General features: G+C 38.2%; 1 protein-coding gene across 1 annotated transcript in view; it reads left to right on the top strand.

Annotated features, from left to right (window-relative positions):
• Positions 1 to 15,190, top strand: part of PMFBP1 (polyamine modulated factor 1 binding protein 1) — a 47,338-nt gene that overhangs the window by 9,349 nt on the left and 22,799 nt on the right. Inside the window, exons 3-6 of the mRNA XM_045810296.2 lie at positions 3,874 to 4,116; positions 7,041 to 7,262; positions 13,027 to 13,197; positions 14,192 to 14,302. Coding sequence (XP_045666252.2) covers positions 3,874 to 4,116; positions 7,041 to 7,262; positions 13,027 to 13,197; positions 14,192 to 14,302 — 747 coding nt within the window. The remainder of the gene's footprint in view (positions 1 to 3,873; positions 4,117 to 7,040; positions 7,263 to 13,026; positions 13,198 to 14,191; positions 14,303 to 15,190) is intronic.

Below are 15,190 nucleotides of genomic sequence, written 5' to 3' on the forward strand. Positions count from 1 at the left end.
TTCTTGGATCTTTATAACCAGACAAATTTGGTCAGGTGCTATGTTTGCCCTATACTGGAAAATTTGGATGAAGTCTCATCATGTAGTTGGTCTATCATGTTATCTCAAAGCAAAATTAAACCCAAAAGATTCAACATGATGTCTGGGGAAAATAAATTACTAACAGTTCACCAGTATCACTGACAGGTTGTTAAGCTTTACACACATAGGAAAAGACATGTGTCTTTTAAGCCAAAGGCCAATTACAAACACACTTAAGAATAGATGATGTGCCACATACTAGAAGGGGAAGTCCTAAAGAAAGGGTTTGACTTAAAAAAAAATGCACTTCTTCCATTCTTTTGTATAATGAAGAGAAAACAGAGACATGAAAATAAGGGGAAGCTAAGAAAGAATGAACAATGTAGAGACCACAGTTAGTTTTCAACTGGGTCATATATATCCATCAGTGGAAAGGCAGGTCCGAAACAACAGTTACACACAAGCACTTGAAGGACCAGGAATCCAGTTTCTTAATTGTCAGAGATCAAGTCAACTTCAACAAAGCCAAGAAAAACAGAATTTGGCCCCAATTTGATAAGGATTTTGTTGGATATCTGCTTCACTAAAATAAGTTCTCTGAATTAACCCTACCTCAGGATGTTCACTCCTTTGCTTTGGTTCTAGCCACATTAGGTATTTATCCTTGACCATGTCTTTTTCCAAGTAACTTCCCACCTCACAGCCTACCTGTGTAGACAGAAGACTTGGGCTGTTGAGAACATCCCCCTATATGTGTATGTGTGCGTGAGCACCCACACACACACCACTCCCAATCCCTTCATGGATGAGTGGTGAGAATAACAACGTTCTTATCTTGAAAAGAGGGAGAGCATGTAACTAAAAACATTTAATATAAATGTTAGCAATTACAGCTGCACAGAGTAAATACAAAATTCAGCATTGTTTGGCTTAAGAAAGAAATATCATTAACTTTGCTCCAGCCACATACACCAGATATCCAGGCCAAGAGTTCAGCTTCTCCTTGCCTAAAATTTCTTGCTGGTGACCATAGTGGTCCATTTTCAGTCTTCTCATTCAGAATGAACTGACGCAATCAGCTGTTGTCTTTACGGTTCTGAGCTGGTCTGAGCCTCCCTTATCTTACCTGAGCCATCCCCACTCACTATCACTAGAGAAAATTTTCCCTCTTTTCAGTCCCAGCTCTCACAGAATTACTCTCATTCTCCATCTTCAGTTACTCAGACCAAAACCTTGGATTCATCCTGCCTTGGATGACCATCATATCTCACCATCCCACATCTAACACAGGAGCCAATCCCATGAGATCTACTTTCAAAATGTATCCATGATCCCACCATTTCTCCCAACTTCCAACTTGGTCTATGCCACCATCCCTTCTTGCCTGGATTCTTGCAGCAGCCTCATTGCTGGTCTCTCTGCTTTAATCATTGCCCCCCACCTACAGTTGATTTGCAGAAGAACAGCCAGTGTGTCCTTTGTAACAGCTAAAGGACATCATTTCACTTGTCTGTTCAGTACCCTCCAATGTCCTTTTATCTCACTGAAAGGGATAGTTAAGGTCTTTAGAATGGCCTACATGGCCCTAAGGGAGCTCATCTCTCTTTCCTTTCTCACCTCATCTTGTACCACTCTCCCCCTTACTCTCTCTGCTCCCGCCAGAACAAAGTGGCTCCTCAGACACCACCAGGCACCTCCCACCTCCAGGCCCTAGCACCTGTTATTATCTCTCCCTGAAGTGTTCCCCCTGTAGATTACCACCAGGCTCCTTCCCTGCTTCCTTCAAGTCTTCACTCAAATGTCATCTTCTCAATGTGGTCCTCCATGAAAATACTTAATTCAATATTACAGCTGCCTCCATGCAAGCATTCCTCATCTCTCTCCCCTGCTTTACTCTCCTCCATAGCACTTTTTCCTTTTAATACACTACATAATTTACTTATTTAACTTGCTGCCTCCCCCCGCCCAATGGTGCAAACTGCATGAAGGCAGTGATTCTGTCTGTTTTATACTCTGCTATATCCTCATTACCTACTACAGTGCTTGACACATAGTAGGTGCACCATGATGTTTGCTAAACAAACTAATTAAAGGAAAATATCACATCCATCCATGGCTACTATGTTAATGCTCATAGCAGCAATATTCATGATAGCCAAAAACTGAAGCAATTCAAATGTCCCTCAATTGGTGAACAGATAAACAAAATATGGTATAGTCATACTATTATATTAAGCAATAAAAAAGAACAAAATACTGATTCTTGCTATAGCATGGATGAACCTTAAAACATTATGCTAAGTGAAAGAAACCAGTCACAAAAGACAACATATTATACAATTCCATTTATATGAAATGTCTGGAAAGGACAAATCCATAGAGGCTGAAAGCAGATTAGTGGTTGCCTGGAGCTGGGGTAGGAACAAGAGTGACAAATGGGCAAGAGGGAATTTTTTGAGGTGATGGAAATGTTCTAAAACCAGATTGTAATAGTGGTTGCACAACTCCATAAATTTTCTACAAATCATTGAACTATACACTTATAGTGGTTAAATTTTATGATATATAAAGTATACTTCAATAAAACTGTTTAAAAAAGTTAATTTTTGGAAAGTTTGAAAGTACTCTGTTAATGAGGCCAAGGCCACAAGCTCAAATTTTGGGGAGCCAATGAGATTGCCTATTCTCTATTTAATTTCCTACTTTCCTTCATACCTAGCTGTGTATAAACCTTTAGTCTAGGTCCTATAGAAGCAGACATGGCCCCTGCCCTCTAGGAGTTTATAATCTAATTAGAAGATAAGATACACAGAGGTCACTGCAATGCAAAGCAGAATGTGAAACGCCATATTGAAGACATGCCAGTAAAGTCTATGATATTGGTGCAAAGATGGCTTTGCAGGGAAAACAGGAAGGAGAGCAAAAACTGGACAGTATTTTAAAGAATAAGTAGAAGGATAATAAGCAGAGATGGGAGTTAGGGAATGCCCATGGGCTACCCTCTTCATCCACTTCTCTTTCACATGTCGTCAGGGATGTTGGGCAGGAAAATATAGAAACTTCAGCGCAAAGGCCTCACCTATACTGAAATAAACAACTCAGGGATGTGTCCTACCAGCAGCATATCTGATACAAAGTAGGTGCTCAACATGTTTATTGAATGAATGAATGAAAATGTAGGATAGGTCTAGCAGCATTTCAAGCTGATTGTGGATTATCAGGAAGAGATCTCTCTCCCTCTCTCTCTCTCTTTCTCTCTCTCTCTCTTACTCCCTCTCTCACACACACAAATACACACACATGCACACACTCAGCATCTACAAGGTCACATCTTCCTTCAGGAGGAGACAACAGAGTCAGTGCCCAGATGTGCCTGGATAATTTCTGCCTCCCATTTCCCAGCACTCCAGAAAGCTGTTTTCCCAAGAGTTTACCCTTTTACCTAAATCAAGTTTAGTCCAAGAATTCTGACCAGAAATCCATTGTGTTCTAGATCAATTGGGTTATCTTTAAATGTGAAGACAAAAAAAAAAACATATTATCGTGTGTATCTTTATATTACCTTCTAGGTCCTTTAGGTGTATGTTTTTTCTTCTGGCCTAAATAATATGAATGGTAGATCTAACTAGTAGGAAAGAACTAGGAATTTTTCTTCTTTCAAATCATCCTTACAGGATGGAAATACAAAATGATGTTTCATTGTGGATAGAGAGAAATAATTACTAAGTGTTCTGTGAATGAAGGGATGGATAGATGGATGTCAATGGTTGAACAAATTAAAAAAATCAAAGAATGAATGCATACTTAGTGACAACCTAAAGTTTTTTTCCATGTATTCTATCTCAACTGCAGAATAAGAAACAAGCATTAGCATTCGAGGAGTCCCGGATGGAGTTTGAGCCCAGTAAACAGTGCCATCTGAGACAACTCCAACAACTAAAGAAAAAACTGCTAGCCCTTCAGCAAGAACTGGAGTTTCGCACAGAGGAGTTGCAGACTTCTTACTGTTCCCTCCTGCAGTATCAGTCTGTCCTAGAGAAGCAGACTTCTGACCTGGTTCTTCTCCACCATCACTGCAAACTGAAAGAAGATGAGGTATAGATAGAATAACTATGGCAATGTCTCATATGCCCATGTACTTGCAGAAATCAGGCCACACCTACTAGAAAGCAGACACTGGCCTTACAGAGGAGAGCTTCTCAACATCTTGAGCAGGTTTTATCAACTTTCCCTCTTCAATTCTTAATCTTTTTAAAGCTGAACAGAGGGAACTAAAGAGAATGGCATAATTGGGTGAGAGCTCCAGTATCAATATACGTGGGACATGTGATGTGTGTGTGTGTGTGTGTGGTATGCATATAGGTCCGTCATTTCCATCCTATTATCATTGCAATTTAAATGCAAAAGACTCTAGGTCTCTGAGGGTTATAAAAAAGGTATAAAGTCCATTAAATGAACCATTTTTAGAAAAATCAGATTTTGATAATATAAAAATTCCTAGCACTTGGATGGCTGATAAGATAACCAGACGTTGAGTCTGAGTCAATCACTGAGAGTACCAGATCGGTCATTTTTTTCAGGCTGGAGTTTTAGATCATATAGACTTAGGTATATTCTGGACATTCATTTCCATTTGTGTCCCAAGATAGTATTTTTTTAAACCAGAAAGAGCATCCTTGTGGAATCCTGAGTAAATTCCAAAAACCAAAACTATAGAATTTAAACCAGTTGAGCAGTGGTAGCGCTAGCAGCAGTGAAACTATGGGTTCTGAGTAATGAGGCAGACAGCCTCCCCCAGCATTTTCTTCCTCCGCCTTTAGAGATAGAATTCCAAGCACTGTCTAGGATGGTGCTGTTGCTTAAGGACTAATTCCAGGGGCTTTATGAGGACTTGCAGAATGTAGAATTTTTTAAAAGGGAATATTATGAGAATTTGTTGTAAAGGATTGCGAGGTAGAGAAACAGAGAAAGCCTATCCTACAAAGTATAATTGAGGACAAAGTCTGTACACACAAACCATAGTTTAATAAAACTAAAGCAGGGCTGTGTTAAAACTGGCCAGTTCTTAAACAAGAGTCCAGCCTGGATAGAGCAACCCTGAATTAGTTGCAATTCTATTTGGCTGCATGTTAACAGAAAACCCCAAGGTATAGTGACTTCAGATAGTTTATTTCTCTGACATATAAAAGAAGTCTGGAAATAGGTGGTTTAGGACTGTTAAGGGAACTGCATGTGTCATCAAGTACCTAGGGTCCTATCTTTTGGGTCCACCATCATCAGCTCAAAACTTCCATTTTGTAGATCTCCTGAGGTGGCGCTGGAGCTCCAACTATCACATCTGTGTTCCAAACAATCAGAATGGGGGCAGGGAAGGAGGTGGGGAAAAAAAGACACACTCTTTTAAGGACACTTTCCAGAAGCCCCAAGGAGCACTTCCATTTATGTATCACTGGCCAGAGTTAGTCACATGGCTACAGCTAGTTCCTAGGAAGCCAAGGAAATGTATTTCAGTGACATGGCTCAACTACTAAGGAGGAGGGGGACAATTGATGTGGGATCTGGTAAATAGCAGTCACTGAAAATGATCTCAAGCTGGGAAAACATTGGAAAAAATTACTCTAGGCATTCTGCCAAGTTTCCCCAATACTTTGTTGCACAGTAGCATCAAACTTCTATGTAAGATTGGGTTTCCCAGCAGCAGAGCCTAAAACAAGGAGATGAATGTAAAGTAGTTGTGATCCCAGAGGGAGAGCGGAGAAGTGAGTCAAAGAAAGACAGGAAGCCTATAAAGAAAATCAGTATTAAGATCACTGCCTTGGGCACCTGAGATCCAATCCCTCCGGAGAACCTGGGGTGGTAGTGTGGAATTGCCTCAGAGTGATCCCTGCTCACCACCCAGTCATTGGTTGAAGGCTGCACCTGAGGGTGTTAAACCCCCCCCCCCATACTTGTAACCTGCTTTTTCTTGCTTCTCTGCTGGAGTGGGCTCCTGAGGCCAGAGCATCCCTCAGGCAAAGAGTTGAAGATGCTTGTGGTTGGAATGGGTTTAGCATCCAAAGGAATGGTGAGTGCCTCGGGGGAGTCACTGATAGCTTCTGTTATAAACATTTGAATATAAAATACTCCTTCCCTCTTCCCCTTATCTGATCAACATCTCAAACTAAATGATCTTTTTCTAGGAGGAACTTCAAATGGCAGGCAGCAAGCATAATTAGCTTAGACCAACAGGACAGGTTCTATCCAAATTCTACACTGACCTATTTGAACCAGAATAAAACCTTCCTCGATGACCCTCCTGCGCTTAACTCCTTCAATACATGTAACTCTAGCCATACAGTTGAGCATACTCAGCTATATACGGTTATTATAAATGATATCTTCCCCAAATTGTGAGAGTTTGTAAACTCTTTGAGGGAGGAACCTATGTCTTATGGGTATATATCCCCTCAGTACCCAAGACATTGTTTATGAGCACTCAATAAATATCTGTCAGTTGGTCAACTAATGAATCGATTAGGAAGAGAAGCAATCTAAATAAGAACTGTCCAAGTCCCAGAAGAACTTGGGGTTGTTCCCCCTCAATCTCTCAGGAAATGTGCTGTGTGCAGGAGGGGCTCCACATTTTCTAAATTAGATCTTAAGAGAATACCTAGGAAGGAAAGAATACTGGCATTTCAAGCCCTTAAAAAAAAAATGGAGCTATACAGACTCATTCCCGTTAATCAATTAACAAGACCTTATTGACTTTTTACTACATGTGAGACAGAATGGAAAAAAGATAATGGTCCCTGACTTTAAGAAGCTTACCATCCAAATAAGACAATCTTTTTGTTTTAATTTCTAATCATTAACATTCTGGTATCATATATTGTAGCTTTTAAATCTGTCCTGGGCCTATTCTATGCATCTGGGTTTCTCGTTAAGACATAAGATTCCTCTGCATGGGGTCCTTATGGCCATACCCTTTCCTCATTAGATGCTTCCATGACTTCAGTGCGGTTTCATTCCTACACCAACAGGTGATTCTCTATGAGGAGGAAATGGGAAATCATAATGAGAACACAGGGGAGAAGCTCCATTTGGCACAGGAGCAACTTGCTTTGGCCGGGGACAAGATCGTCTCCCTAGAAAGGAGCTTAAGTCTCTACAGGGATAAATACCAGACTTCCCTAAGCAACATTGAGTTACTGGAGTGCCAAGTGAAGATGTTGGAGGGGGAGCTCAGCGGGATCGTCAGTCAGGTAGGACCCCCACCAGGCCACTCAGCCTAGGAGCTCCAGCAAGTGGGCATGCTCCCAGGTGGTCCCCAGGTAACAGTCCCTGCTTTCTTTGAGGGAAACCCAAACCTTCAACCAGTGTTATTCCTTCCCTTAAATTTTGTACCCCTCAGCTTTCAATTTCCAGCCTTCACATCTCCTTTAAGAGTCCTCCTTAGGAATTTTGAGGCTCCTTAATTAATATAAAGTGCCAGCACTTCAAATAAGGCAAAAATCAAAATACCAAATGAGCTCTCAAATCTTCCACATTCTCGTGGGGGCCTGGCTGGGGGACCCTTCTTGGTCACAGGACTCATGCAACCCATGACTTCAGGATCAAACAGGAGATGAAACCCATGAAAGATAACAAGAGCCAAAATGCCTGAATCTTTCTTTTTCTTTTAATTGCTTTTTTTAATTACACAAGTAATACAACAATGTAGGCTCCCTAGACAGAATCACGAGATTAAATGTGAAAGTCTGCTTTCAGCCTCCTCTACCCTACCCTTCTCGCCTTAGGTAATCACTTGAATAATCTGTTGGGAATCTTCCTCAGTCTTTTGTTACACAGTCACATATATAAATGGTTAGGGTTTTCTTTTTACATAAATGGGTCTTTTTATAAATGTGGTTCTACACCTTGCTTTTTAAACGTATATCTTGACAACGTTAGTAACTACCTTGTATTCTGTGGTATGACTATACCATCTACTGACCTATTTTGTCTATTACAAACAAGCTGTAATGAACATCCTTATTCCTATGGGCTAATTTCCTAAAGTGGGATTGCTGGGTCAAAGGATATGCTTATTTTTAATGTTTAAAGATACTTCCAAATTGAATCCTAGAATGTTTCTACCAGTTTACAATTTTACCAGCAATAATTAAGGGAACTTATTTCCAACTCTCATGGTATGTTTTCAGTCTTTTAAAGTTGTGCTCAACTGATGCATGGGGGGAAAATGTTTTCTCATTACAGTTTTCATTTCCTTTAATTCTAACAGTTGTGGGTTGGGTTCCCCCAGGAAGCAGACTCTGAGACAGATTGGCATGCAGTACATTTGTTAGAGTGAGCCCTTGGTGTCAACACCTGTGAAAGGAAGGAGAAGGAAGCAGGGTTGAGCAGAGGGAGAAGTTGAGCTGTGATGCAGTCCCAACAAAGGCCTCAGCCAACCCTGTGGGAGCTCTGGGGCTGGATGGACATACAAAGGGGTCCCAAATTAGGGGGAAGGGAGCTGGCCTTTTACTTCCATGTTGATCAGTTATGGATGTGAGCTGCCCCTAGGGAGAGGCATGACTTGGAGCAGAGCAGTTTTCACCAGCCCAGAAAGGGCTGACAGCTGAGGGCTGTCTCGGGGCAGCACTCTCAGCAGCTGGGGGAGTAAGTCCTTCATTGCTGAAGGGGGTCTGGAGGCACAACACAGTGCCCACCACCCTAACAAAGTACTGAGCACTGTTCATGAGCGTATTGGTCATGTGGATTTCTATTTGATGGATTACTTGTTTAAATCCTTAACCTATTTTTTATTAGGTATTTAGTCTTTTTTGTATTGACTTATAGGAGCTTATTAATACATTACAGGTAATAATGTTTTACTACATATGTTACAAATATCTTCTTCCAGTTTGTAACTTTTCATTTTAATTTATTAATGATATTTGTCACCATACAGAAATTTTTTAACTTTTATGGAATTGAATTGCTCAGTCCTCCTTTATAGATTCTAGATTTTCTTTCTTTTTTTAAAGATTTATTTATTTATTTGAGAGAGTGAGAGAGTGGGAGAGGGGCAGAAGGAGAGGGAGAGAATTCCAAGCAGGCTCCCCACTGAGCACAGAGCCTGGAGGCCAGATATCACGACCCCAAGATCATGACCCAAGCCAAAATCAAGAGTCAGACACCCAACCAGCTGAGGCTCCCAGGCGCCCCTAGGTTTTATTTCTTGTTTAGGAAGGCCTTCTCTACCCCCAAAATTACAAAGGTTTACCTCATTTTTTTTAGCACTTTTATATTTTTGTATTTCTATATTTTTATCTTTAGTCCATCTGGAATTGATATGGATAGATAGATAGATAGATAGATAGATAGATAGATAGATAGATAATCTACATATATACGTAGGTACATAGCTATAGATACACATAATTTTATGTTTACCAAAAGGGGTCTCCAACTGTCCCAACCCTATTTGTTGAACCCTTTCCCCACTGATTTGAATTGCCAACTCAGTATATATACTGATCCTTGTGTACACATGGTTCTTTCTGAACTCTGTTCTTTTGATCTATTTGCCAGTTTTTGCACCAAGATTACAGCTTTTTAGCAACTTTAATTGATAATATGTTTTGATAGTTCCTTCAGAGCAGGTTCTCCCCCCCGTTCTTGACTTCCAAATACTTCTTGGCCATTTTTGTACATCTTCTCTTGGTGAAATTTAGATTTATGCTGACTTACTTTCAAATTATATATTAATTTGGGGAAAATTAGTATGTTTTATGGGACATGACATGCTTCTACTTTTATTTAAGTTTTTTTATGCACCCTTCAATAAGACTTTATACTTTTCTTTATAGATTTCACATATTTCTTGCTAAGTTTATCCCTAGCTATATTACAGTTGTTACTGATTTTGTGAATGAGATCTCTTATACATTTCATTTTATTAACTATTACTGATGTATAGGAAAACTCTTGTTGCATCACCTTATTAAACTCTCTGACCAGATTTTCAATGGACTGCTTGGTATTTCATAATTGCTTTCCTTTTCAATATTCATACAACTTATTTTCCATCTTACTGCATTGACCAGGACCCCCAGAACAATGTAGAATTATAACATCTTTGGCTTGCTTCTCATTTTAAAGTATTTTAATAGAGTTTAATGAGTTCTAAAGTACTCATTCTAGTATTTCTCTATTAAGTATTATGTTTATTTTTGGCTGCTTATTAATATTCTCTTTCAAGTTGAAGGTGTGACCATCTATATATAGTTTATTGAGAATTTTTGTCAGGAATGAATGTTGAGCTTTATCAGATGTTTTTGTTAGCAGCTATCAAGGTTATCATAGATTTCTTTTCTTTAATGAAGTGAATTACATTAATAGATATTCATTTATAGGAAATCTCTATGCTCCTGAAATAAACCTTGCTTGATCATGATATATTATTATTTTACTTTATTATTTATTATTTTGCTTTATTTTAATAATAATTATATATCATTATATGTAATTATTATATCATTACAATAAACTGCTATACTAAATTTCTTAAAGTTTTATTTTTTGTACCTATTTTCAGAAATGAGATTAGTTTGATCACTCAAATTCTTGTGCTCTCATCTCATATTGATGTCTGGATTATGCTACCCTAATATAAATGAGTTGGAAAGTTTTCATCTCTCTTTTATTTTTTTTTTCTTTTTAAAGATTTTATTTATTTATTTGACAGAGACAGACAGCCAGCGAGAGAGGGAACACAAGCAGGGGGAGTGGGAGAGGAAGAAGCAGGCTCCTAGCGGAGGAGCCTGATATGGGGCTCGATCCCAGAACGCTGGGATCACTTCCTGAGCCGAAGGCAGACGCTTAACCGCTGTGCCACCCAAGCGCCCCCATCATCTCTCTTTTAATCTCTGGAACTGTTTATACAACATAAAATGTGCATTTCTTTAAGATTACAAATAAAACCAACTTTTAATCATTACTTAAGCAGTATATTCCACCTCTTCTAAATTCTTGGACTTTTCCTTCTTAATTCTTTCAGAAATAATTGTGAGTTGTAAGATTTCTCAATGTTCACATGTCTGAACAAGATTATTCTGTCTTCATGTGGCTGGATAGACAAACTTTCAGAAACACCTTCCTTTAAGTCTTTGAAATTATTGCTGCATTGTCTTGTACCATCCAGTATTATAGAGGAATTGTTAGATTTTGGTCTGTTTCTCATTTTTTGGAAGTCACCAGTTTTATCTCTTTGAATTCTAGAGGGTTTTAGACTCAAGGTTTCTCAGTTTATTTTTTATTAAGCCTCTCAACATTTAACTGACTCTTTTAATCTGAAGATCTACAATTTCTTTAATCCAGGGAATTTTTCTTCTATTACTTTTAAATTAATTTCTATTTTTCATCCTGTAGTATTAAGACATTGGACCTGTAGATATCATCTTCCTGTTTCTTAACTTTTCTATTGTTTTCCATTCCTTTGCCCACTTACACACTAATTTATTTATAAGAATATTATTTATGGTCAGTTTTAGATTTCTCACTGACCCTACTGCAGCTTGCTCATGGATAGCTTTCATGCTCAGTGAACATAAACTATTTCTAACTGTGCCTGAAAAAGCCCAGTTAGGGAAACAAGTTTAATGGGGAAAGATCTACTCTCCAAACTGGAGCTCTTTGCTCTTTTCTGGCTATCTAAATCAGTTCACTTCGTTGTTAGTGCAGACCCATGTGCATGTAGTAACCTTCATGCATGATTTTGATGACCTAGAGAAAAATGGTTATAGGAGAATGGACATACTCATGCTGAGGGCAGTGTCAATTGGTATAATTTCTTGGAGGATAATTGTGTAATATCTATCAAAATTTTAAATATGTGTTAGCAATCCTACTTCATGAATTTAATCCATACTATACTAGAATAGGCACTCAAAGACTTATGTGCAAAAATATTCATTTCAGCTTCATTTTAGAAAAAAACTTGGAAACAATCTATATTCCCATCAATAGGAGATTGGATAAACACAATTAAAAGCAATTTAAAAGAGCCAGAAGTACATGTACTAACCTAGATAAATTTCTAAGACATCTTTTTGACTGAAAAAAATCTATTTTTATATTTTAAAAGGACAACATAATATTATCTGTATTCTACAAATTCCTTTATATGTATGTAAGTGTATAGATAAAGTTCTAGAAGTATATGCACAAATTGTCATCTCTGGAGAACACAGCAAGTATGGGGTTAGAGGTAGTACAGTCAAAGAGAAATTTAGACTTGCCTATAATGGTATAATGTTTTAGAAAGAATATATATATATATATACTTGTGCAATTTGAAATTAATTTTTTTTAAAAAGTCAGGTAAATATACAAGTAACAATATGGAAAATATCCTAAATAAATTGTCAAGTGAAAACATAATGTTAGAATAGCATTTTAGAAGACTTTCATTTGTGTAGGGAAAAAAATAGGGGCTTATATACATGTGCATATATGCATATACAAAGATGCATAAAATATCCCTGGAAGGATACCCCCCAAAACTAGTAATATAGACTGTCACAGAGGAGGGGACTTGAGTCATGGAGGGTCAAGATGGAGGAAGACTAACTTTTCAGTGTATTCACTTATCAACAGTTTGAACTTTTTACCATGCACTTGTTAATTTTTTCTTTTATTAAGAAAGATATGATTCGGGGCGCCTGGGTGGCACAGCGGTTAAGCGCCTGCCTTCGGCTCAGGGCGTGATCCTGGCGTTCCGGGATCGAGCCCCACATTAGGCTCCTCCGCTATGAGCCTGCTTCTTCCTCTCCCACTCCCCCTGCTTGTGTTCCCTCTCTCGCTGGCTGTCTCTATCTCTGTCAAATAAATAAATAAAATCTTTAAAAAAAAAAAAGATATGATTCACATATATGAACATGAACTTTCAGAATACAGATATAAGAGATTTTCCGTGCACATGGCATTTTGAAGTTAACTCAAATAGTATGAACAAAACCAACTCATTATTTCCAAATATCCCAGGAGCCTGAGAACAAGGGTGATCATTCAAAAGTGCGTATATACACTTCTTCCTGTATGATTCAAGAGCATCAGGAGACCCTGAAACGGCTGTCTGAAGTCTGGCAAAAGGTCTCTGAACAGGATGATCTAATCCAGGAACTTCGAAATAAACTAGCCTGCAGTAACGCTTTGGTAAGTGACTTCTAGAATATTTTTCTGAGAGACCAAAAATAAAGCCATGAGGAAAGAAAGGAGGGAAAAAGAATCACCTAAAGTAATTTCTGTCAGCCAGATTCCTCAAATGTTTTATATATACTTGCCCCCCCCCAACCTTTTGTTCATATTCTCCATGGTTGCATCCCCCCAACCCACACTAAGTGTGGGATTCTAAAGAGACTTAAAATCTCTCACAACAACCTAAGTGCTCATCAATAGGGAAATGGTTGAAGAGACTTTTTTAAAAGATGGTTCAAGAAATATCCATATTGTGGAATAATATGCAGCCAAGAAAAGGGATTAAGCAGACTATAAGGACTAAATGGAAGGATGTTTGTGATATATTGTTGAGAAAAGTTGCAAAATCCTATGTATAGTTCAATTCCACTTCTGTTTTTTAAAGTCTTTGATTATAATATACAAGTACATACTGTTTATTGCCTATAGTGCCCACTGCCCCCTAGTGGAAATGAGAGAGTAGAGAGTAAGCGGAAAGATTTCACTTATTTTTGATGCTTGGGGTTTTGTTTGAATTATTTTCAACCAAGAACAAAAATTTCATGATTTTTAAATTTTTTAAAAAGTACATACACATCCACACACTCCATAAAAAACTTCCTTCTTTAATTCTTGAGCTTTGAATCCCATCTCTGATAGATTAGATGTCTTCGCATCACAGCTTTTAAAGAAACTTCTGCCTCATAAACTGGACCACACAGAGGTTCAGGAGGGAATCCAAAATGTGGCCACTGGCAGACTCCAGACAAACCACTGTCTATACCTTACCAAACTTTGATGTAAGATTGAGAACCGAATTCTTTCTCAGTTCCAAGCCCACAGGAAGTGTGTGGTGAATTACATAATATTACAACAAACTTAGGCTGAAAAAAGAAACACCCTGCCAAAATAGTACTGGTAATAATCACATTACATTGATCATTCAGCATAACTGATCTACACTCATTTGCAGGTCCTGGAGCGTGAAGAGGCTTTGATAAAACTACAAGCGGACTTTGCTTCCTATACAGCCACCCACAGACATCCTCCTAGTTCCTCAGAAGATTGTGAAGACATTAAAAAGGTAGGAGAACTTTTGCTTATTTGTGCCTGGGGGGTCAAGTTGAGTTGGGTTTGATTCTGGGTTTTCTTACTTATTTTTTATTTTTATATCATATTTTTATATTTGTGTGGACTTAATTGGTCCTGCTACAAGGATACTGTAATGTATGCCAAGCCCCAATGAATGTGTCTGGCAGTATTCAGTTTTAGAGCTAAATTTTGAAATTGCACAAGCTTCTTAACCCCCTTTCAGCAGTATGCCCAAACAAGACAGAGAATCTAGTTGGCTTGCTAGGTTCAAGAGGACCATCCAGCTTTCTAGTTTCAAGTGGAGTTGAAAAGCACCAAATTTAGGGAAGACTATTTATTCAAATTCAGTCCTTCCAAAACTCGGTGTTTTCAAAATTCAAAGCCATCTCAAAAATTGATTCTAATAGTGAATAAGCATTTAAACCATGTAAACAAATAGCAAGATTTGACCAACCAATAGTCAAAACTAGGTTCAGTGCTCTCCTAGGTGAGATCTTTTTTTTATTTTAATTTTTATGCTAATTCCAGTTAGTTGACATACAGTATTATATTAGTTTCAAGTGTACAATATAATGATTCAACAATTCCATAATCACCCGGTACTCATCATGACAAGTGCACTCCTTAAACTCCATCACCTATTTAACCCATTCTCCACCCACCTTCCCTCTGGTTACCTTCAATTTGTTCTATATAATTAAGATTATATAGAGCTCTTTCTTGATTTGTCTCTCTTTTTTTCCCCCTTTGCTCATTTGTTTTGTTTCTTAAATTCCATATATGAGTGAAATCATATGATATTTATCTTTCTCTGACTGACTTATTTCACTTAGCACAATGCTCTTTAGCTCTATCCACATCGCTGCAAATGACAAGATTT

The sequence above is a fragment of the Ursus americanus genome, chromosome 21, assembly GCF_024610735.1.
Source record: "Ursus americanus isolate L20-20 chromosome 21, mUrsAme1.1.p, whole genome shotgun sequence".
NCBI lineage: Eukaryota > Metazoa > Chordata > Mammalia > Carnivora > Ursidae > Ursus > Ursus americanus.